Here is a 25,220-nt window from a genome sequence, read left to right as displayed (position 1 = left end):
TGCAGACTTCCAACGCAATAAGAAATGTTGTATTCACAGCGTCTTCAGGAGACCAATATTTCTTAAATCAAATTGGCCAATAGATCTTTTAAAAAGAATTGATGTTGTCTATTCTTCAGACAGCGAAACTAAGAACTTTTACTTCTTCATAACTGATACAGAAAATCCACTGCACATATGACAAGTGACTTAGGTGCCTGAAATAAATAATTTAGCTGCAGGTCTCTTGTAATATTCTGCCTCTTTATCAAGTCAAACTTTAATAAAAGATCAAAATCAATACCACACTCATATCTTTACAACTTTAAATCCTTATGTTTTATAGTATGGGAGACCGGGGTTGGTTGTCACAGTGCTTATTACAGTCACACTAGAGGGCGCTGTGACACGATGTTGATATCAGATAGTTAGCCTAACATCCTGCTCATTTTACACTGGTCATTTTGTGGAACACACAGAAAACATTGAGGTGAGGAGATATTTTGTATTTTTTAAGGGTGAGTGTAATTTTTCATGTTGGTGTTGTTTTTGTAGTAAAAGTCATTTAAAAATCAAACACGTATTAAAAAGCTAAATTGATTTGATTGATTTGAGTCCATTTTTAGCCAGCGAGCTAAAGCCATGTGGTAGCTAGCTTAAAATGTTTGTCAAGAAGTCAGTCGGGGTTGGTTGTCACATGTGGTCCATACACTGATATGGTATGAAACAATGGTTTTAATAAAGACTAGATTTTTTAAGCACTGTAAATTCCTTTATTTTACTTCTTATATCAGAGGCTAATTCATACAAATAATCACCTGGTTCAAATTCATGGTTTAAACACATGGGGCATTGATGAGTACTATTATAGAGGTGGTGTTCCGTTTCAAAACATTTATTTGGTGTTTCTATCTTAAAAAAATAATAAGTTACACATTTATTAAATCAGCCCCATACCATGTGACAACCAACAAAGTGATGGGGTTGGTTGTCACAATGCGTCAGATTGTCTTTGATGGTTAATTACTTCTTGTCACAATAAGTTGTAAAAGTGAAAAGGATACCCGTTTCAAGCCAAGACCATAAGCTTCCATTTAATGTAGAAATGATTATTGAAAGATGTTTTGATGATCAGCAATTCTCACCAGAGTAAAACGTGTGACAACCAACCCTGGTCTCCCCTACTGGTGGATTTATGTGTACCTTAATACTAATTTTCTCTTATTTTATTCTATTTGTCACAATTTCTCTCTGTTTTGATTCTCTGAAAACAACACCTCGGTGTAAACTAAACTGTCGTACTGAGATCAGACAATATGACAATATATCATATGTAAATGTTTTTTTTAATACATAAATGCAAAGGAAATGCAAATATCTTGTGTTCTCCTTGACACAATTCGCCAAGAGGATGGGAGTAAAAATATGACCCTTGGAGATGTTGGGGTCAAATTGAAACCCTTGGCTATGACTTCTGGGTTAATTATACAGCACAGTAGCAGTGATAAAGAATATTGACATGCTTTGACCTACATGTCTCTAATTGAGTTTGGGCACACAGGAGAAAGAATCAGAGAGATTTTCAGCAGGAATCCCTAGATGGAAATATCTCTGTGGAAAAAGTAATCGTCTCCATATCTTGAACATCTTACTGAACCTTCACCTGCTGTCTGGAGCTGTTCAGTGGCCCGCAGTAAGAAAACTACAGCAGTCATGCTCAAAACACCTCAGAGATTAAACCAGTGTTCACATGTGGAATTGATTCAGGGCTGACATTTTTATGCTTCAAGCATCTTTAGTCTCTTGGGAGGGCTCTCTCAACCCTTGACCTTTTCACACCGCGGCCTTGTGCATCTGTCACCAGCGATAACAGCATCAAAATTGATTCCAATTACCCTCCAGTCCACAGCAGCCAGTAAAGAAGGGAGCCAACAATCCCCCCCACCATTAGGCAAGGAACTGATTTTTTTTTGTTTAAAATGAATCAAAATAACCTCAAAAAAGTGCTTGTTGCTCTCTAGAGAGCATTTCTGAAAGGAGCTTAATAAAAGCTGGACTTTGCTGGAGTTGAAGTCATTCCATAAAACCAATTTAGAGCTCATCAGGCTGATTAAAACAATCAAGGTATCCACATGTGCGTAATTTTAAAGTACAGACTTCGGTGTCAAGCACAGATCACAGCAATTTTCACTGAACAAGATGAATATTTGAAGAGTTTGCTTCAATGCCTGCAGCCAGAGAGCGGTCATTGTATGAAAAAATGAAGATATTGTAAAGGAAACAGCAGAAAGTATCGCCACAAACTAAACCAAAAATAATACCAAAAGTATTATGTTGCAGATGCAACATTGTATTCTAAACTAAACTACTAAAATCAAAATTAATAAGTGGTATCCAATTATCTTTATATTGGTGCTCTTTCATATAAGTCTCGCCATCATCACTGGTTCGAGAGAAAGTCTTAGTAATGGTAGTGATGTTGCTCTATGTGGCAAATGTTGGTCAGTCAGTCTCCTTGAAATAACTTAACTATGAGATAAATTGTCATTAAATGTTATACCGACATTCATAGTTGATAGACAATGTATCTCAGTGACATTAGTGATCCCCTGACTTTTCCTCCAGCATCATTACGAGGTTGACATTTGTGGTTTTGAGTCTCTCAATAACTATTGATGGAATGGATGGATTGCCAGTTTTTTGCACATCGTTCCGGGTAACAAAACATGCTTTATTCCCCATGGGATGAATTGTTATGACTTTGGAGATTCTCTTGACTTTACCTCCAGCGCCACTATCAGGTCAAATTTTACATGGTCCTATATTTAGGTTGATACTTGTAAATACTTGCAAAACATTCCCATCATCCTCAGATTTTGGACGTTTTGTTGAGCATTAACTAGCAAATGTTTGCATGCCAACACACCAAGATGGGTGAATATGCCTCACAGAGCTCTGAGTATTGCTGTAAAGTCTTTGTCATATATATCAAAGGTGATAAAAACAGCACTACAGGTATAAGACTCAAGGCCAAATAATTATTTTCCAGAAACTAGAAAGAAATGTGTCTCAAACATGATTGAGAACTGAAGCCTGAAAACTGTCCAGGGACCATGTTTTAAGATCAAGTTAATGTGCAATATAGCAAGTCTGGACTACTCCCATATGCTCTCATCCAGTTTTAAAGGCACAATCGATAATTCAAATATAAAAATCTATAAAAATATATGAATCTGTAAAACTGTCTTCAGTCATTAAGGATTTTAAGGGCCAATTGGAGTTCTGTATCATTCCTGCTTATAACAAGCGAAGGTCTGTATGTAACATTTTTATCCTCATTATACCATTTTTTTTCATCTCGATCTGCTGTATTTGCTCTAATTGTATTCTTTTAAATGTGATCATCTTTTATTTTTTCAGTGACCCAATTTTTCCATGGAGATCATTAAAGTTTCATTTTATCTTATATTTCTCTTTCTCTTCTATCTTTAATGGTATTTTTCTCAATTATGTGATGAAAAAAAAAAACGTGCCTTGCAGTCAGCGTTCTTCCTTCAGTGTCTATGCTGGCACCTGCTGTAAAGTGAATGGAGGTAAAGGTAAAGGTGTGTCCCGCTTAATTGTTAAACAAATGAGAGCCATCTCTCTGTGAACTTTACCTCCAATTGTGCCATGAATGCCTCTAAAAATGAACTTTTTTTCTCGGACTGAAATAACCTTCGGAGTTTTATTTCCACCCCTCAGGCGATAGGTAAGGGAGCGCGGCAGGGACTGAAAAAGAGAGAGAATAATGAACAGTGGTGGTTCGATGAGCGCAGATGATGAATGACCACGGGGAGGGAGTACAGGACCAGAGCAGAGGCACAGCCATTTGTTACTCTGCTGTCACAAATGTATTTTTAATGAATCTGCACCTCTGACTCCTCTGCAGAGCAGGACTGTTCCTTAAGGCCAGCATGACCCCAATATTTTCTGTGCAGCCGTGGCTCTGAACAAACCCACTTTAGCTCAGTCTATATAATGTAAATAACCTTCTCCTCCTGTTTGCTGGGGCCATCAGTCTGGCTCCTCATTATTATCCAGAGCTGTGCCAAGAATATGGGCCGTCCCTGTCTCCGTGCAGGTAGCAGGTGGGGAGGTTTCACCTTGAATTGCTCCAGTGTATTTCTCAAACATGCTTTTCTCTGCAGAATAAAAAGTCCTTCAAAAAAAATATTTTACTCATAGCACACTACTATCTCCTGAAATCAATTTAAATTCTTTTTTTTTTTTTTGCTGGTGATATATGGCAGCTCCTCCAGATCACCATACCTTTGCAGCGGGAGGGTAAATACAGTACCTCTATGCTCCACTTCCTGTCAGTTTCAACATGGGATCTGTTTAAAATACCAACCAGACTAATTAAGCAGAGTAGGCGTAGAAGAAAGGAGGAGAGGAGAAGTAAGAGAGGAGCACAGTTACCTGCTGATTTCCTGCAGGGCAAACGCCTTAACGCATGCTGCTGACACTGACATGTGATGAATTGCAGGGGCAAACTAAGAGGAATATATTTCATAGAGTAGTACACCGTGCCTTGCTAGACTGGGATATTGAGTAGGAGTGTGGAGTCTAAAAAAACTAGCAGGAGATTGGGGTTAAGGCGAGGCCAGTTGCATTCACACACCTCTGTAATTCCAGCTTTTCCACTTTTTGCATGGAGATGTAGAAACTGCAGGGGGACTGCAGACACCGTCCCCTGGCAAGCCTCATTTTTGAAGGAGACAGATGCTGATACACATGACACACAACATGTGACCTACACTGACACCCAGAATGACACACACATCATTGCACTTGCTATGTTCCATATGTGCTGTCACACCGGTTCAACAATCTTCTAGGGAATCAGGCCTGGGCAGTCATCCATCATAAGCACCCAGCCTCCAAAAAATGTTTTATGCAAAGAATAGATAGTGCAAAAAAGCAATTCCAGTCACACTGTAAAAAAAACGGACAGAACAATAATTCACACTTTCAGCGTATTTTATCATTTAAACAGCCAAAACACAAACAAAACAACAAAAAGACAAATGGGATATTAGTCACTCCACTCCAGATCTCTCATTAAAGCAGTTCATGGCTCTTAAATAATAACAAAGCGGTTCTTTATGGTGTTGTTATCTTGAGCAATGAAACTGTCGTATGTCTTTGACCTCCACATCCACATCTAGTTAGTGCTGGCATAGTCTGTCAAAGTTTTCCACCTTGGAGCTGTTGACAGCTCCCTGCTGCTGAGATGTTATGTACAGTATCTGGACAGCCGAGGAAGCCGCATACCATCCTGGGCTTGTTATAGTTGAATTAAGGCACGTTGCGGCACAGGGGCAGGCAAGGGGCGAGAGGGACAGAAATCAAATGACAGGTGTTTATGAAGGCATCTCATTGACGTTGGATGTCTCTGCGGGGCCCCTCTGCCTGCCTGGCCAATTGGTCTTGACAGAGCTCTCCATTGACTCGAGAATCAGCGGGCGGTTGTTCTTGTCTCTTTCTTGGTCTGTGACACACGTCTGGTTGTCGCTGTCAAACAAAATAAATGAGGGGCTTCACTCCAAAATCCAGCACGTAGACACATACTCAATAAATGTTACTGTTTTGAGTTTTATACTGTTAGTTTTCTGTCATTCCCACAAGAATATTCAGCCCACATGGGTTCATAAGAAACCAAATATACCACCGGTGAGGCAAGTGAAACAAGACTTGTCACTACAGAATATGAATAACTTCAAACTCTTCCTTAGCTCTGCAAATCAAATCAGCCACAAGAAGATTTCCTCTTTAAAATACAACTCAACGCCCGTTTCATCATACAGCCAGATATAAGATTGCAGACAGGCAATGCAATTAAATTGAAATACAAATCTTGCCTCAATCAATCAAATCTTTCCTGCACTGGAGTAGCTTTCAAAGCTTCCTGATTCTGTAGCTGAATGTATAGCTGGCCGTTTCTATAACTGAATGTATTGGAGCTGCGTGTGCAACTAGAAATCTTTTACTTTTTGTTAAATTTAGCATTACATAAGGCTTTACATGTAGAAAAACTACAGTTCATACCTGTCTTGACTTTCTTTGGTCAATGTGCTGTCTTCATAGATTTTCAGCATTGTTTCTGTGCGGTCATCATGGTGCTCTTTAGGCTCCTGAAACCTAGAAAATACATTTTGAAATAATAAAGCTACGGTTATTGTATTTTTCTTACTGTCAAAAAAATCCATTAAACTAACAAGCAACAATGTGTTAATCTCTGTTTAGTAATCTCCTAAAGCAGCTGTCCATTGTAGTTGTTAGCAAATGTTACTCACAAAGGAATTTGTGCACTATTTTCATCTGTGGATTGATGCAAAATTGGAGCTCTAGTGGTTAATATAATAATACATAGTATAGTACCCATCGTCATGGTAAAGGAATAAATGAACATGTAAGGCTCAGAGAAATAGGCTCTATAGAGAAAATGTGTTAGAGCATACAACTCACAGTTGATTTTGATGTTTTTATAGGGTCTAATGGCATTAAAAAACAATATAGAATATCATATATTAATCCTTAACCATAAAACACAACTACCCCTGTTTACAATACATTTTTTTGTTGTCATTTTCTTTATGAATCCCAAATAAATATCCCCTCCCCATGCTGCAAGCAGTGGTAGTTTATCAAAGCCCCTTTGGAGGTAAGAAGAGTTTCCAGTTGCTCCTATTCACTGTCATCAGTCAACTAATATAGCAGCAGATGGAGTATAGCATGAAGGTAATACATCCTCTGGATACAACACCTGGGCTCAAGTCTCTCTTTGACCTTAGCGATGGACAGGATGTAGGGGCTGATCTGTCTGGCGATAGTAGTTAGGTATGAGTTCTCCTGCTTCAGCTGCATCAGATCATGAAGCTGGGCTAGAAGCAATAAACACAGAAAATGTAAGTAAAATGAGGACATCAAAATATATAGAGAGATAAAGGTTTGGGCAATGAATTGAAATCTTTGTTGTCACTGTTGAAGACAAACCCTCATAGATCTCCTGCTCGTTAGTGACCCTCTGAAAAGTCTCATCCCACATCTGTGAAGAAAATGAGATAAATGAGCTGATTCTCCTGAAGTGAAATATGACATTAACTACAATCAGTCGACTCGTGGGATACTTTGACATTTGCTACTTTTCTTTTCCCTCCGTTCTGCATTCCAAGAAGCCTACATTTATAACAATGGTTAACAATGACTTTTTAGTATGCAGCTAGGGGCACTGACTGAGGACAACGGTAGAAACGTTTTTTTCTTCTTCCAGTAAAGCCTGACAAAGAACAGTACATACTAAAGGTCAAACCATCAAGGTATCACTTGGCGCACCTCTTCAAACATGACTCTCATAGTTTCCACTGTGGAGTGCTGCGAAGCTATTTGGCTGTCAATGTGCAGCGATCTGTCAAGGATCTCGCCCATTTTATCTGTGTTGATGATTGAGTGGTGCTTGGTTAGATCTCGGTGCAGCTCCTGGACCTGGTCTTTCAGATTCTGAACCTCTGTCTGGAGAATCTGGACACACACAGATCACAGTATACAGTATAGGACATGACACTTTGTTTCAATGTCTTTAAAGCAGCAGAGATTTGATGGGCGTATAGATGTCAGGTGAAGTTCATCTGAGCGTGAAAACCTTTCTTGGCCACTCGACAGGTCAAGGATGAGCTCTCAGAGGAATTTATGTTGCTGCTTTACTTTGAGGATCAGAGATGTCTCCTCAGGAAGAAGTATTGCTGCAGCTATACTAAATAACCTCAATCCAGATTGATTCATAAACTAGTTATGGACTCATCTTTTAAAACATTCTGGTAAACTATTCCCAAAGTCTCTTCTACTTTTTCCATTTTTTTCACATTAACAAAATGTCCTTATCTTTGACTTTGCTCTGAGATGAAGCTTCTACAGTAACCGGGAAATGCATACTTTACTACACCTGCGATCAATTTGAAATGTTCTGGACAAAAGCATCGGGTAATTGGCAAAAAAAATGTCAATGTATTCCTACAGCACTCACCCTGTAGGAGTTTTCATAGTTGTGGCAGTGCTCGGTGAAGGGTGTCTCCCTCCCCTCAGCCAGGAGGACCTTTGTGCAGATGTTGCGGTGAGATGTGGGCCTTCGCCCGAAAACAGAACCAAGGGGCATCTCACTGAGAGATGGAGAGCGGCAAGACATGGAGACAGGGGACTGGAGCCTGAGGTGAGGTAAAAAAAAAAAAAGTATCATAACTGCCTTTTTTCTCTCTCAATAATAACTGTAATAACATTTATAATTGTGTTTCTAACATTTGATTGCATCATTCTCCATCAACCCTTTATAGCAATAAAACTTTACCTCTATCTGATACCTGTCTCTTAAACTGAGGAGGGTTAATTTGTGTTCAATAAATTGAATCCCGTTATTGATCATATTGGTCAATAAACTGGCTCTGCTCTCATACTTGGCTCTAGTCTCACTGTATAGATATTATATAATTCCTTTACTTACATACACAGTTTTTTTTCTTTTTGCTCTGCTCAAAACACCCAGAACCCAATGAAATGTTCTTATTATTTTGAGTCTACTTTCTTTTTTGGGTCCCAGAGTTTTCTGTCACTGCCATTATTTGGGAATTGTGTCCATACTGTAAGTAAAACACACTGATCCTGAATTGATGTTACTGTGCTACATTATTATTATTTTAAATGATATTGTACTTTTTTAATGACTAATATATATCTTTTAATAATTTGCATAGGTGCAATCTAATCTACAATGATCTAATATTGGTCTAATCTAAGCCTGATCTTTCAATCTTTGTGTTTACTGCTTTTAATATAACACACTTTGTATTGTTTCTTCAGTCAACAAAACTGCTGATATGTCAGTTCTTCCACCTGAGCAGCTCCACTTCAGCTAAGTTCGTCATTCAAGCACACTTGCATGGTAGTTTCCATCTCTCGATGAAAATGTGGGCAAAGAGGTAAAATGTTCACACTTCACACAGTGAAACTTTTCTGTTAATTTAAATAAACATTAAATTATCGTCTTTAAGTTTTGGGCTCCATGTCATAATAAATAAACTGTTCAAAAAGCAGAACAATCAGTCCTGAAGCTGAATAAACACAAAAGAGAGTACTCAGTCCCCACTCTTTCTATTGTGTGCCTGACGTAAATCAAAACACTTGACAGTGAGGAGAGCATGTGCTGTCACTCATAACACTCAAATCTCTTCACCATCACCATGAGCCCCTGGCTTCATGCCTAACACAGCATAAATGCCCTGAAGCCATTCTGTAATAGCCTAGGTGTGAATACATCTCTCTCACGTGTCCGTACAAATATTGTCCTCTGAGCTTCCAGACTGTGTCCCTACACAACCAATTAAAGACTTTGCCAGTATTAAAGCAGAAGCATCAGTTGCATGAAAGAACATGGCTGGACTTGTTCTGTTCTGTGAAATTATGATAAAAAAATAGGGCCAGCTGGCCATGCACCAATGCCTGCTCGGGTTTGCATCCTTCATTATCGGCTGACTATTGGGGGAAAGCGCTTTCAGACTGCAATTTAGGACCTATCAGACACAACAACACAACAGACGTACTGACTAACAGGCTACAGTGCGTGGGCGGCATTCTGAAGTACCATACGGTAAGAAAAAACCCATTTGCTCCTCCGTCTGTGAAGTGAAGTATGGCGCGGACAAGTCAAGCACCTTGTGTAACCACTGCCATCTTCTCACTAACAGAAATTCTCAGAAGAGAGTAGAAAGCCTGGCGGACCTGTGATCTCTTGGCTTATAAATCAAATTCACTTGAATCTCCACTACAGTCATTACTATTCAAAGATGTACTACTGGAAAAAAAGATAAATGCATCAGGGTTTTTACTGCAAGTTAAGACAGACATCACATACTCATGATGTGTTTGAATCAGACACATGCATGTTTCTATTCTAACTTTGCTCTACACAGAAGAACAAAGCTTCAGTAACTTCACTAACTAAAGATTACAAAATATACAGCAATTTACCTTCAGTCTGTATACTGTTACTCCTGACTTCTTCCCTAGTGCGGATGCATCAAAAGATCTGTCTAAAGCATGTATCCTTCTCTCTCTGTCATACACATGTCATCCTCTGCACATCCAGCTTCTGTCCTCCCACCACTGATGCCAATTAAAGACTTTGCCCATGCTAAAGCAGTGACATCAGCGGCCTGGAACAAAGCGAACCGTCCGCTCCTGCGTGCCAACTTCCAGATGAATCCCAGAGAGTTCTGTGAAGTTACGATAAAAATAGTGCCAGTCGGCCGGCCACCAGTCCCTGCCCACTTTGCATCTTGCACTGGCAAGGCACTGAACAAGTTGGAAAGCAGAGTTGTCAGTATGTTGGCATTGGTGGGTGGGCTTAAGGACCTGCGAACAGTTGGGAGACACTGATGTGGAAAAAAATCGGATGGGGTGTTTGTGAGTGTACGTGGAGAGGGAACAAAACTCTTTGTTCTGAGAAGCAGTCATAGAGAGCGGTGATAAATAAAGGTTGCATTTACTGGAGGTTTAATATACTTCTCAAAGGAATCTATGACATAAAAGAGCGCCTTAACTAAAATCTAAGACAATATGGTGTTATATAACCACTCCTCTTGATGCATTCTCTTTTTCAGCTAAATCTATTCTAATTTATTAACTGACCTCCAAGAAAAACAAAGCATCACATATATCACGTGTATTTATATATACAGTGACCACAGAGTACCACACTCATTCATCATTCTCCTGTAATGTTTTCTGCTGTGTTCTCTTGCTTGGCCACAGCAGGACCGGTGCTTTCACACAAGGCTGACTGCAGCCCTCCCAGTACTCATACTACAAGGTGAATTACATAAACATATCAGTGCACAGAGCTTACAGACAGGCAGCATAACTGCCATAGTGGGACTCAGCATGGCGCCTCCTTTCCTCTCACTGCAGTCATTGCCGTCTACCATCTGTACTTGTAAAACCATTCGGGGATTTTGGGTTTGGATTCCTCACAAGTGTGAAATTTTCTGCCCAGACTTTTTGTGTTCTTGGAAGCATCCAAAATATGCCATGGTGATATTCAGACAACAAAGGCACATTGCAAACTAAAACCTTACAGGAAGAGATCATTTGATGATTACATTTAAAAGATATTTGGCAGCAGGGACACTGAGGGAAATGATCTTACCTTGTTCCAACACTTGTGGATCCGGTGACAGAAGGAGGGCAGCGCTGTCCTATCAGCAGTAAGGGTTCTAGACAGCGAGCAAACTCACTGCGGTAGTCTGTGTTGATCTAATGCAACACAGAGAGATTCATGCTGGGAGACAAAGAGTGCGAACAAGACACCTTTTCCCAGGCAAATAAATCTATTCAAGTCCCCCTCCACTCATAAAACATGTTTTTCTTGCACCTAAGGTTGAATGTTTGAGCTTCACTTCACTTGTCTGTGCAGAATGATGTATGTGCAGAGTTTGACATCAGAGGGCTGTTTTCACACTCATCTGCTAAAGGAGGAAAGTTTCTCTGTGCACATAGCTGATTTAAAGGGGCCGGCCTACGAGCATGATCTGTGACATCACAAATAGTTTGGAAGTCAATCCTGGTCCAATATTTAACTTATACAAGCGTGATGTGGAAACTTGAAGCCTCCAGTGCACAAACACTAACATATGAAGTAGGACACATCTTTAGTACAACAGTTAAACTTTAGAAATGATACTGAATGCTTGAATGATTATGAAGATTATGTGAATCATATTCTTTGTATTTCAAAGAATCCAAAGAATATGATCTCAAACTGAACACCAGCAGAATGGGATACTCTGGAGGTAAGTGTTAGAAAACAAAAAAGAGTTTTGCCAATGAGCATTGAGGCTGTTCTGGTGGCTTGTGGTAGTCCAACACCTCAATAACTGACACTTTTTGAGTGTTTTCTCTTTAATTTGTCACCTATCTGCATGTTTCTGCTTCACCACTGTTTATCACTGCCTGGTATACTAATAGTAATAAGTACTGATTTAACCTAAAGTTTTACAGATCATTAAATCTTTTACATTTACTAAATTTGGCGTTAGTATCTGTAGCAGGAATGCTGGTTTGTGTGGAGAAACACTGCAGCAGTTAATGCTTAGCACCTGAAATACATTGCCACATTTTAAAATACAATAATAGTAACTCAAGGCCCAATTATTATCTTTCTCCTGGAGATTTAGTTAGGTAGCCCATGAGCTTAAATTATTCTGTAAAAAGTGAACTATCATACTCAAAAATAATCATTTTCACAACCATTGTGTCATTTTTTATTACATTTTGCTGGTTGTTTTGCAGTTTTTTATCATTACAACTCGCTGCACTCATTTATCTTTGAAGAAAAGCTGAGGCTGGGCTTCAAGGCCATATGAGAAAAACAGGTGAAACTGCATCGTTAGCAGGAGAAACAAACTAAAGAGTGCGCTGCAGTGGATTACATTCTGAACGTAACCTTTTCCAGCTCTGCTATTCATACTCACTTTGCTGCTCTGCACTGGTCTCAGTCGATGAGGGAGCTTTACAATCCTCTTCAGCCTCTCCATGAGTTGCTGTGTAAGCAAGAACATCCGAGTGTGATTCAGTGACCTCTTTCACCTCATTGAGACGTTATGGACAGCCTCCATTTAAAACCCAGTTCAGCCCAGCTAACATTGTAACTTCTTTCTTACCAAGAAAACCTCCTCACAAAATAAACTTTGTACCTTTGTAAGGACTGATAATGAAAGTGCCACCCATAGTTTAAGCGTCAAAGTATACATCATCACTATTTGCTCACATTTTCTGTCCAACTGATAACAGCATGCTTATATTTTATGTTTTATATTTTCCCTTTTCCCTTTCCCTACACTCCTCTGTGACGCTGTATTAATATTTTGTAAAATACAAATGAAATGCAATAATAATGGATTATACTGTACTCACGTAGCCCATATCCAAAAACTCAAATTTGTTGGCTGAGCTGAGGAAGGCAGAACAGGTGACGAGGTGTACCTAAACACATCACAGGTTAAAGGTTGACTGAATGGCATTTAAATTGCATTAAATTGAATCCCACCAATAACTGTAAAAGTATGGAAGTATTGGTGAAAGCGTTACAATGGTTTGTGACAAGAAATATGTTATAATTATTCATTATGAGGTCTTTATTGTGTCCCATAGTACCTGGAGGGTTGGGAGGAGTGCAGAAAGATGTGAAAGTTGTTCCTTTAGTGCTTTCTCCTTCTCCTCATGTTGACTGCAAAAACACACAAACATGTAACATTACACGCTCAAATCTATGCGTGCTGAGATACACGGAGGATTCGGTCCAGGGAGGTGTAACCACAAACAACATACTTCATATTTCCAGAAGCTAATCTATCTGTCTTCTGCTGTAACAACACACAGGCACAGGACACACAAAGCCTGACATAAATAGCCTTTAACACCTTTCCGGGAACCCAGTCACTGGATGGTTTCCAGGCAATGGAGAAAGAGGGAAAGAGAGATGGAGGACATTGGGCACAAAAAATATCATTAAAGATCCCCACAGAGTGCAACCTGATATACTCACTCACATGCACTAAATTGTTCTTCTTCAATTGCACACATGAGCACACACTGAAACAGAAAAGTGCTCGGAAATGATTCTCATTCAGATTTTTTTTTTTTTTGCATCTTGAATTGTTGCTGAGTCTGTTTCTCTTCAAATATACATTTCAGTGATTAGTCATCAATCTTTTGTAAAAATGTAACTGATGTGCAATAATTGTTCTTGAGACTAATTAGTGAGAAAACCGTAGGTGACATTAAATCAAACTTTAATGATTCCTGTAGGGTTGTTGTAAGATTATTAATTATTAATTATTTCATTAATGTAGAGGAAATTATGTACAGGCACGTGGGAATAGCCTACTTGTGCGTTCGTGTTAAATTAGTGGTTTGGGAGTGGTCAACATTAGCCTTTTATTCCAAAGTAATTTGTTAATATGTCATCTCTTTACAGTCATGTGACTGCACACAAACAGCTACATAGTGAGTAACTTAGTGGCAGGTTGCCATAAATGGAAAAAAAAGAAAGTTCAGATCTTATTCTCTGGATGGTATTAAGTGCTGAAAACAGCTTCACACACATTAGTGGGTGCATTAGGCCATGTAGTAGTGCTAAATGTGTGGAGGCAATCAGCTTTCTGCATCCAGGCTTTCCTGCAGCAGTTTATTATGGATTTGAAAAAGTATATCATTTACATACTGTATGTTTGTATACTGATACTTTTCAGTTGGCTTCATTTTCATTGATTGGATCCAGACACAAGCTTCAACCACTGACTGCAATATGTAATCCCACTGAAGTGGATTTAATTTAGTACCATGCCTTTGTTAAAATGAAAATCACCCAAGAAAATGTGTTTGGTGAGGAGGGAGATTATTCCAGAGTAAACAGGGTGCTGCTATTCATCACCCAGAGTACAAAGCAGCATGATACAATGGAAAAAAACATATGAAATAACCTACTGACAGCAGGAGAATAACATTCAATTCGGTAAATAATGTGATGTGAGCTTCACGGTAACACAGCAGCATTTTTATATAATAACAGTAAATCTTTATTTTATTTTACCTTTGAGCTGCTTTCAGCAAAATCTTCTTCCTCTCTGCTAGTTTTTCCTGTTAGATGAGAACAGAGAAAACAGCCCCTTTTATTCCTTATACTTCTGTGAAAATGGCCTTAAGCTCTTTAATACCTAATGAATTTTCAAGATTGTGGAAAGTAATGGTTGTAAATTGGTGGTGTCTGATCTCTTATTACTCATTATGCAAAGGAACCACACTCTTCTCACAATTAGATCAACAGAGACATCCAGTGGCCAGGCAGTGCTAATGGAGTCAGATGGAGGGGATCGTAACTTACTGCGCATACTACTTTAGAGAAATATTTATGAGCATTATATTTAGCCAGAATTAAAAGGGGAATACACTGACATCAAACAAATCTAAATAACTGAAAACTAAAAGTCATTTTTGGCCACTTTAGTTACATTTTCTGCAGGTGACAGTTTAACTGACTCTTTCTAAACAGACTTAATGTGTTTTAATCCACCTGGCATGCAAAGGGACAGTCAGAACATTGTGATAATGTTATTTATCATAATAGTTTTGGGATTGAAGGAAATATATCTTATCAGTATGATTATACAACCTGCAAACTGTTGAACAGGGTACAGATTGCGCTCTCCTCTTCCTCCACATTCAGACACACTTCTCCTATCATTGCTCTCAGCAGAACGATTGCCTCTCGAGTTGAAGTTTGCAGCTCCTTCACCACCTGCAGAGGGAGGAGCAACCTCACTGTCAAGGAAAGGCCACTGTGGGTTACTACACTGACTGTAACATCAAAAGCTTTATCAGAACTACAGCCCAGAGAATGATGAAATATGGTCACAGTTGAGACGACTCTACTGTACAACTATACCAGTTAACATGTTCTGATGCAGTACTGCCTTTTTTTTTTTTGTTAAATGTTTTTGCATGGTCAATCCAAGGACTAAAACTAACACAAGCACTGAATTTTAATCACCATTATTTGCCTACTTAATTTAGAAACGTTCAAAATATTGTTTAGAAAAAGCATTACTTTACATTACAAATTTGGAGCACACCTGCACTACATTTCACAACATCATTACTGCTGCTGAGTGCTTGAATTATTCATAACGTCAATTGATTTTTTGGGGGGGAATGTGTAATAAATATGTAGATGGGCAGACAGGACTCTCTCACCAACACAGCCTGATCCAACATCTCACATCCTTGCACGTAAGCTGTTTCGATATCAATGCAGTGAGTCCGACTCTCCCTGTGGTGAACAAACAACACTTAAATTAAGAGAAGAAGAGAAGAGATAAACTTCTGACAGTCATACATTTTGTGTCGTGGATTCACTCACATTTGCATGTCTCTGAAGCACCTGATGCAAAGCATCGACTTATTCTCTGTTGAGAACAGGATGTAGGGCTCCTCATGGAGAGCTGTGGAGATGGAAACATCTTTTAACTTCAGCCCACAGGAGCATCAGAGGATTCTGTTACTCCATTGAACAGGTTTGTGATTTAAAAACAGGCTTACTCACATTGGTCTACCACAAGTCTACCACCTAGTGCTAACACCATGCCTTTCATATTCATATCACTGCCTTCCATATTTACTTGTAATTTGAGGGTTTGATTAACATGTAGCCCAAGTGGTTCAAGCAGAGCACAGGAGGGAGTACATCTTTCATGTGCAACACACTTTTACTCTGGTGTAATAACACCCTGTTGGCCTGTAACACGTCTGGAGTGAGTGAGGTACAGGTGGCACTCACAGCACTTCCTGTGTTTGGCTTTGGTGCGTTTGGCCAGGGATACGATCTCATGATGGGAAAACATTCTGGCCTTGTGTGTCAGCTCCCTGCAGGCGCTGCACAGTGGCTGGTTACAAGTGTTACAGTAGTACATCACCCCAGTGTCCTATACAAAACAAACAAACAAACAACAAAATAAAAATCTATTTAAAGACAAAGTGGAAAAATAATTTGGCCCTTAAGCATTATTCATTGCTTAAGGCCATATGTGATTATACTTGGTGAAAAATACACCTATGAAAGGTACTATGTGCTTAATTTTAAATGTTCTGACTTTGGCACACCCCACAGGTACTATAAAAAGGTGCACTGAAGTGGCACATAAATTGAACACAGTAATTAATTATGAAACTGCACCATTTTCCACCAGGATATTTCTACTACCAAAAACTTATACCATCAGAATCATTTGAAAGCTGCTATGAGCACTTTAAATTCTACATATAGTGGCTTTAACATCCATCATTTCAACACTGGGTTGCAAAAGCGAATGCTCTTTAAAGTAAAGTCACCATTGCACACTTATCTACCTAAAGTGCAAAAAATGAGAGTCAAAAAGAAAGTCTGTCAACAGTAATAAGGACGCGCTCTGCCCAAACAATACATGGACCTGTTGAATCTTTAATTTCTCTTTTACATCATTTGGCATTAAGCAACTCATGCATCGTGTTTTTTGTAATACTTATATCTGGTTTTCCATGATTTTTGAGGCTTGAAATTTAATATTCTTTATTTGAAGTCATAATATTTTCTGGTGAATCCCTCATATAAGATACAGATTGATGTGAGTGTGTCTGTCACTTTGTACCTTGTTGTTACTTTCCTGATCACAGTTGGCACACTGCACGGTCTCCTCTGCGTCTGCATTGTTGTCCACCAGAAACCTCAGCAGTCTGTCCTCTGGTGGGAGGGCATTATTCCCTTTAAGTATGGATGTGTATCTGTGGGAAACGCAAGTTCAGACAGGCTGAGTGATATGTTAAGTGAAAATTATGACATTTATCTTCAGATTAATAATATCGTAAATGATCTGTTTCATTCTACAAGTTCAGTCTGTCAGGAATAATTCAAATACTTTGATTTGATTAAATGAAATGAAGTGAAAAGGAGAACCGTAATTAGTTTTTGCACACTTGATTTAGTTTAAGTTTATTAGTAGTTTATTAATGAATATATAATTTGTCTTTCTCCATGTGTCAAGAACTGCAAATCCACAACAGATTTAAGCATGTAAAGACACAGACACAAAAAACATTGTACACCATAAAAAAAGAAATGATAATATAAATAAGAAAAAATAAATAAAAGCATAAAACAAAACAACAACTCATCTCTGTCATACATCTAGCCCATTAAAAAAACAGTCCAGACTTGATTTACTTTAATATAACTACTTAGGTCTGGGTACATCAGTGCCAAATGATACATTATTTTGGGGAAGGTAATCATGTTTAGATTTTTTGTAATTTAATAAAATGAAAGTGCTCAATACATCAGTGCTAAATAAAAACCTGATCCTAAGCCAAATCAAATATTGTTCATAGTTTCATGATCTAAATCAGGGAATATCTGATCAAATCATATGTAAAAAGTCCAATGTAAAAAATTCAACCTTGCAGATTTCTTATATTCACCATGGTTAATTTTTTATTAATATTTTTAAATATTGATATGATTTTTTCTTAAGTTTTTAATACCTGTTGCATTTATGTTACCTTTTCACCATGTCGGGGAACTGCTATTTCATTTCATCATAAAAATTTTAACTGAAAAGTATAAATCTAAGAATCCTTGAATCCTTGAAGCAAAAACCAGAAGCCAAATAAACCAGAATCAGATAATAATAATAATAATAATAATAATAATAATAATAATAATAATAATAATAATAATAATAATAATAATAATAATAATAATAATAATCTATATTGGCCAAGTATGTTACCATACAAGAAATCTGACTCTGGTTTAGTTGTTTTCAATGTACTTACACAAAAATAACAACACAACAATCCTCAGGAATAAATGTAACAAAATGAAGTACAACAAAATTCCCTCCACAATTGTACAAGTCCTCACAGCTTAAACACATTCTAAATACATAGGTATACAGCCAAAATGTTTTTAGAAATTACCCTAAAACAGTTTTAAACCTGTGAGATTTCCCTGGAGAAGAAACGTTATTCTTTGTTGAATAGAATATACAATAAAACAAACAAAGAATATAAAAACAACCAGTCAATTCAGTTCATAAAGAAACGATTTTTTTTTAAAAAGTAAAAGTATAAGTGACAGACATCTTCAATTGAAACATTCTGAATAGATTTTGATACACTTCTTACTTTTTATACAGCATAGAGACTTAAAATAATGTTTTATTTCAATTAAAAATAACTTAAATAATGGGGGGTAGTTTTTGATATTTTTTCTTTGTAGATATGAAACTTACCTAACAAAATAAAAAGGTTTACAATGCTATAAATATAGATATATATTTATAAACAGTGTGGTGTAGTACCGGAGTTAACATCTGGGGGCAGCATAGACGTGAGGACGCCGCCGCCGTAGAAGAAGAAGAGGACACGGAAGAAGAAACGGAAGAAGCTGTTGAAACACGCCGATACAAACGTGTGCAGCTTGTCATCTAGAACGTTCCAGTAAAAAGGAGCAACACAGCGAGCAGCGACAGCGTATGTAAACAGACTGAACATAAAGGGAAACATGTCAGTCATCTCAGAGGACAATGTGCGAGGCGGAAGTGTTTTCAAGGATATCAGCGCCGACGACGATGATTGGCAACCTACGGAGATAGAGAGTCTGTGTATGTACTGTTACAAGAACGGTACCACACGTCTGCTCCTCACCAGAATACCTTTCTTCAAGGAAATCATCGTCAGCTCCTTCAGCTGTGACAACTGCAGCTGGTCCAACACTGAGATCCAGTCTGCTGGCCGCATCCAGGAGCAAGGTGTTTGTTACACACTCAGAGTCAAAACAAAACAAGACTTGAACCGGGAGGTGGTGAAAGCAGACAGTGCGACCACCAGGATCCCTGAGCTGGACTTTGAAATCCCTCCCTTCACCCAGAAAGGCTCTCTTTCTACCATCGAGGGCCTTTTAGACCGAGCTGTTGCAGGGTTGGAGCAAGATCAAGCTGTCAGACGAGCTACTAACCCTGAGGTGGCCGAGAAGATCGATGCATTCATCCAGAAGCTGAGAAAGTTAAAAGAGATGGATGATGAGTTCACGCTGGTGATCGAGGACCCGTCTGGTAACAGTTTTGTGGAGAATCCAGACGCCCCTCAGAAAGATGAAGCTCTCACTGTGTCCACGTTCAAGCGGAGCCTTCAGCAGGACATGCAGCTGGGGATAAAGACTGAAGATGACTTGGAGGAGGAGGAGGAAGAGAAACCCAGCAACGACCTGGACGCCATGAGGAATGAGGTTTTGATGTTCGACACCAACTGCCCAGAATGCAACGCTCCAGCCTCGACCAACATGAAGCTCGTCCAGATCCCTCACTTCAAGGAGGTCATCATCATGGCAACGAACTGCGACAGCTGCGGACATCGGACCAACGAGGTGAAATCAGGCGGAGGCACAGAGGAGCTGGGCACCAAGATCACCCTGCACATCACCGACCCATCAGACATGACTCGTGACGTGCTCAAGTCGGAGACGTGTGCCATCCTCATCCCCGAGCTGGAGTTTGAGCTGGGAATGGCAGCTCTGGGGGGAAAGTTCACCACTCTGGAGGGGCTGCTGAAAGACATCAAGGACCTGATCGTCTCCAAAAACCCCTTCATCTGCGGCGACAGCAGCAGCACGGACCGGGTGCAGAAGCTCAAAGAGTTTGGGGAGAAGCTAGAAAAGATAATGGCCGGAGAGATGGACGTCCACGTCATCCTGGATGACCCTGCGGGGAACAGCTACCTGCAGAATGTTTACGCACCAGATCCAGATCCTGAGATGACTGTCGAAAAATACACACGATCGACGGAGCAGAATGAAGATCTCGGTCTGAATGACATGAAGACTGAAGGATATCAGGAGGATGACTGAACCACCTGCACCAGCTTAAAGGACTAAATATATATATATATATAATTATAATTATGTCATAAACCAGTGTAATTATATCGCTGTGTTCTGCCATTTTCATACATTTTGAGTTGAACACTGGCTGAATGTTGGTTTCAATCAGTACATTAATCACAAAATACAATCTAAGTTGTCTAAATTTGCAGTAAAGAAAAAAAACTGAGCATAAAAACACACAAAAATCCTTATTGATTATATTATTTGTATCTCAATGTGCTTCTGCCATTATTAAAGAGAAACCCTTGAACTATGTGTTGACTGCATTATTGTTACATCCCAGGAGATGGCACTCTGTTAAAAGAAATCTCTTCTCTCAGCAGACCACACATAGTGTTACTAATTAATCTGTTTTTATACACCTGTAAGCATGACATCATCTTAAGCCAGATCTAAATTGAATGTTTGGCTCTGCTCTTTTGTTTTGATGTTAAAAGACAGCATGTAATGTTTGCTGTTGTATTGTAGATTCAAATGAATTTTCCGCACCAATTTTCATAATTAGTTTGACGACCAGGCAGGATTTACACTGTAGTATGAGCACGTGTGTGTGATGACTATAATGCATCTAAAGTTGGGTTGCTTTTCAAGGACAGTTTTAGAGGATAATCTTGTCATAATTAAATATCAGAGCTACCACTAACAATTATCTCCAATATCAGTCTGTCAATTATTTTCTTTAATCATTTTGTCAACAAAATGTAAGAACATTGTGATAAATGTCCATTATAAACCAAAGTGGACACTTCATATGTGTTCTGTGTCAGTCCACAACCCAAAGATAATATGCAAATCTTCACATTTGAGGAGCTAGAAGCAGATAACCTTTGGTATTTTTTAACTGAAACTCAGACTGCTTGGCTAAAATAATGAATGAATAATTAAAATATCTGGAGATTCACTTCTGTTTTGCCTCTGTTGAATACTGGATTAGAGAAAAGCTAATTTATTTAGAGAGTTAAACAATCATACAAAAACATTTAATTTCAGGTTGAAAAGTGCTACGTCATACTCGTCCTGTTTTATTTAAACATTATGTCTGTTAGCCTCAATTTGATTCATTTGCTCCGATGCAAATGTTCCTCCCCTTCTGCTGTGCATGTTTTATCTAGTTTTCATAGCAACAGGGCTCTATTGTGTTCCACTAATAGCAGAGTAGTGAATTCCTAGATTACATGGTTCTTGAGTGAGCAGCTGTTAACAGGCTGCTGCTGCTGCTGCTGGAAATAGTAGCTGCCAGGCAGCAGACCCCTGCAGCCTGAACCCAGACAGCAGAGCACAGCAGCTCTGTGCCCACTGGGGGATTTCCATAGATAATGGTTGCTTTTTTTTTTTACTCCCCTCTTATTTAGTACTGTGTACTATGAATAGAATCATGTTGATATTACTCTGAATTATAATGCTGATTAGCATGTATGAATTACAGGTGAAACATCAAATAGCTGTAAGGGAAGATACATGTGGAAGTCTCCTGAGGTCCAGTCATAGTTTGTCTAGGTAATGTTATTATCATATTAAAATCACAATAACTAGGAAAGCTCGCCATATTCTCAGGGACCCATCTCACCCAGGACACTCGCTCTTTGAGCTGCTGCCCTCAGGCAAACGCTACAGGACATTGAGAGTACGCACAAATAGATTACACAACAGCTCCTACGCTAAATGCTAAACTGCATTAAATAATGGTAATTATTTATTTATTTTTGTTTCTGCACTTTAAAGACGGCATCTCAATTTCGTTGTGCTTTATACAATGACAATAAAGACTTTCTATTCTATTCTATTCTAAGTTCTAAAGTCAGAGTTGGGAAAGTTACTTTCGAAATGTAATAGATTACAGATTACTAGTTGCCCCTATCTAAAGTAATGTAACTATTTCAATTAAAGTAATTTTCTAATAAATGTTTTCAGCTGTTAGGGTAAGTGTATCCATTAAGCACCAAAATCTAAATTCAGGTGTATTTCATGGATACTGACATGATTTATAAGGGAGATCATTACATATAAAAACAAGTATCATTAGTTCATGTAGATTTTGGAATATAAAATTAAGATATTTCATGAAAAAAGTCAAAAATGTAACCAGTTACTCCCCAACACTGCTCAAAGTATAGTGTGGACACGTGGAAAGAATCAGGGTCACTGTGATTTCAAATATATTTAAACTTTATCTGAGAAAAGGTGGAGATATCTGTGATTTAGCAGTATCAGAACTGAGAAGCTGCTCTTCTTTTATGAAAGCAGTTCTTAGTTTGAAATGGTATCTAAGGAACATGATAAGAGCAGTTAATAATAATGTAGTCACATCAAAACGCATCACTCATCACATTTTATCTGCTGATCTCTTCACCCTCACACGAGATGAATGAAACATTTGGGTCAAATTATATCTGATGCTGTAGACAGATTCATGTTACTGTATAATCACCATACAGTTCTTTTCTATCCATCCCTTTGTCCTTTAATGAAGTAAATTTTATACCACAGACCTGAAGGTGACTGTAAACCACGAGTCATCCCTTAATAGGGGAGTATTTGGATTGCTATCATGTGACTGCTTTTGATTGCTGTAAGCTGCTGGCCTCGGTGACAAATGCCACTATGCTTTGTTTGCTGTGTGAGTGATCTTAGTGGAACTTGCCGGCCCTGCCGAGTGTTGAGTACAAGGGCTAAATCAGAGACCGGGATGACCCTGCAGCTGCTCCAGCCACTCAGGTCTGCCCTACCCACACCGGGCCAGCAAAGGGTCGTTGAACACACCCCTGAACCAAAACAGAGAGACTGATTCCTGACTCTAAATCCAACAGGATTCTCCTCAATATTCCTGCAGGAACCAAACCAATCTACTAATCGACTTATGTGGAACGAATCCCTTTCAGCAACGCTGCCCGAAACTGGGTCCTGTGGGAGAAATTTGGCTCTTCACACAAAACCCTCTGAGGAGCAACATGATATTTTACTCCAAGCTTAATCATATTTGAGCAGTTTGACATCACCTGCTCATTAAATGGTATTATCGAGCTGTAAAAGGTTGTAATTTAAATTGAGTGTATTTATAATCCACCAAAACAGTCCATGACCTTTGGCCTCATTTGTTCTGTTTGTTTGGGGATTTATGGCACAATAGGTGTGAATATCCTACACAGACAACAAACACTGTGTTCAACATTCATTTCTCGTTTAAATAAAAAAGAACACTTAACATGCTTGAGGGTTTTTTTTTCTATTAATATCAACACACAAGGAAACGTCTCTCTGTACTAGGGCTACATGTATGATAAATCTCATTATCGATTAATCTGACAATTATTTCATCAATCATTGATTCATTGATTATTGTACAATTTGTCTGAAAACAGTAATAAATTCTCACTATAATCTCCCACAGTTCAAAGGAGATGTATTCAAATGTCAGCCCAAAACTCAAAAACATACAGTTGATGGTATGATGTAAAAAAAGAATATGAGCAAATTGTCACATTTGAGAAGCTGGAACCAGTCAGTTTTGGACATTTTGCTTGAAAAATGACTTTAACAATAAATTAATCATCAAAATAGTTGCAGTTAATTGTCTATTGATTGAGTAATTGTTGCAGCTCAATTCTTCAGTTACAGATTACTCTATTTAAAATGTAATAAGTAATGTAAGTATTTAAATTACTTAATCAAAGTGCTTGAACTTATTACATTTGATTACTTTTTTCTTACTTTTTTAACAAATATTTTCAGCAGTTGGTACTGTAACACCATTTAAGCCCACGTCAAGATTTATTTACAAAATAAAAACATATGTATTTAGTAACTAATGAAGAACAAACTATGAGCAAAATCTTAAAGGTCTGACTTCAGATGTAACCCACTTTGTTATCATCAACCTTTTTCATAAGTAACTGTAATTTAACTACACATTTTTTCTACAGTTACATTTATTTTGTAATTAAATTACCTAACACCATTACATGTAACTAGTTACTCCCCAACACTGACTGTAAAGAGTATCCGAGCAGAGTGTCAGTCTGTAATACAATTTGCGTGTGGAAATAAAGATTATAAACTACTTACTTGTTATCAGGCTGTTCAGAAATGACAGACATTTCCAGTGCCAACAGTAAAATGATTAATTGATATGCAGCCTAATTTGATCCAGATCAACCTCACAGTGCTATTTCTTACCCACAGAGGGGGCAGCTGAGACGGCTGTCATTGGTCCGGCCTCGTAAGCAGCGTGCACAGAAGATGTGGTAGCAGTCCAACAAACACGGGGACTGGTATTGCTCGTGGCACAGGTGACACACCAGGGGGTGGACATTACTACAGTCCACATTGCACAGGTTGTCCAAATTGGTGAAGATTACACCTGCCATCTGTAAACAGAGTGCGTGAATAATGGCAGGTATGTGGGTGTATAACTGGAGTAAAAGCTTTTAAAGTGCTACATCATCACATTGTCAGCACACAAACAAAGAAGCTGTGGCATGTGTTATGTTAAATTGGTGTAGAATTACAGTACAACTCTCTATAAGGCTGGCTAAGCTGCGATAGGAATCAATTCATTTAATACTGAATTAAAGTAAACAAGATTAGCTCTCTTCTTTTTCTCTTACCTTGTCAGACATGTGATGACTTCCCGGAGCTTCAGTGACAGCACACAATCCACAGACGGCAATTAAACAACAACCAG

At 38.5% G+C, this 25,220-nt stretch overlaps 2 protein-coding genes across 2 annotated transcripts; one reads left to right on the top strand and one right to left on the bottom strand.

Annotated features, from left to right (window-relative positions):
• Positions 1–5,005: 5,005 nt before the first annotated feature.
• Positions 5,006–24,903, bottom strand: rnf207a (ring finger protein 207a). Its single transcript, XM_062416229.1, has 17 exons — positions 24,713–24,903; positions 17,250–17,382; positions 16,403–16,547; positions 15,986–16,067; positions 15,820–15,895; positions 15,239–15,364; positions 14,660–14,706; positions 13,222–13,294; positions 12,982–13,050; positions 12,540–12,608; positions 11,216–11,322; positions 8,045–8,222; positions 7,357–7,542; positions 7,018–7,069; positions 6,788–6,905; positions 6,070–6,162; positions 5,006–5,535 (listed from the first exon to the last, which is right to left on the bottom strand). Exons 1-17 carry the CDS (start codon positions 24,901–24,903, stop codon positions 5,385–5,387), a joined length of 1,896 nt encoding a protein of 631 aa, XP_062272213.1. The 3' UTR covers positions 5,006–5,384.
• On the top strand, positions 19,057–20,778 carry zpr1 (ZPR1 zinc finger). Its single transcript, XM_062415803.1, has one exon. The coding sequence runs from the start codon at positions 19,163–19,165 to the stop codon at positions 20,501–20,503; it is 1,341 nt and encodes a 446-aa protein (XP_062271787.1). The 5' UTR covers positions 19,057–19,162; the 3' UTR covers positions 20,504–20,778.
• Positions 24,904–25,220: the final 317 nt, after the last annotated feature.

This window comes from Scomber scombrus, chromosome 3 (genome assembly GCF_963691925.1).
Source record: "Scomber scombrus chromosome 3, fScoSco1.1, whole genome shotgun sequence".
NCBI classification, from domain to species: Eukaryota; Metazoa; Chordata; class Actinopteri; order Scombriformes; family Scombridae; genus Scomber; species Scomber scombrus.
This window is presented reverse-complemented; position numbering and strand designations above follow the sequence as displayed.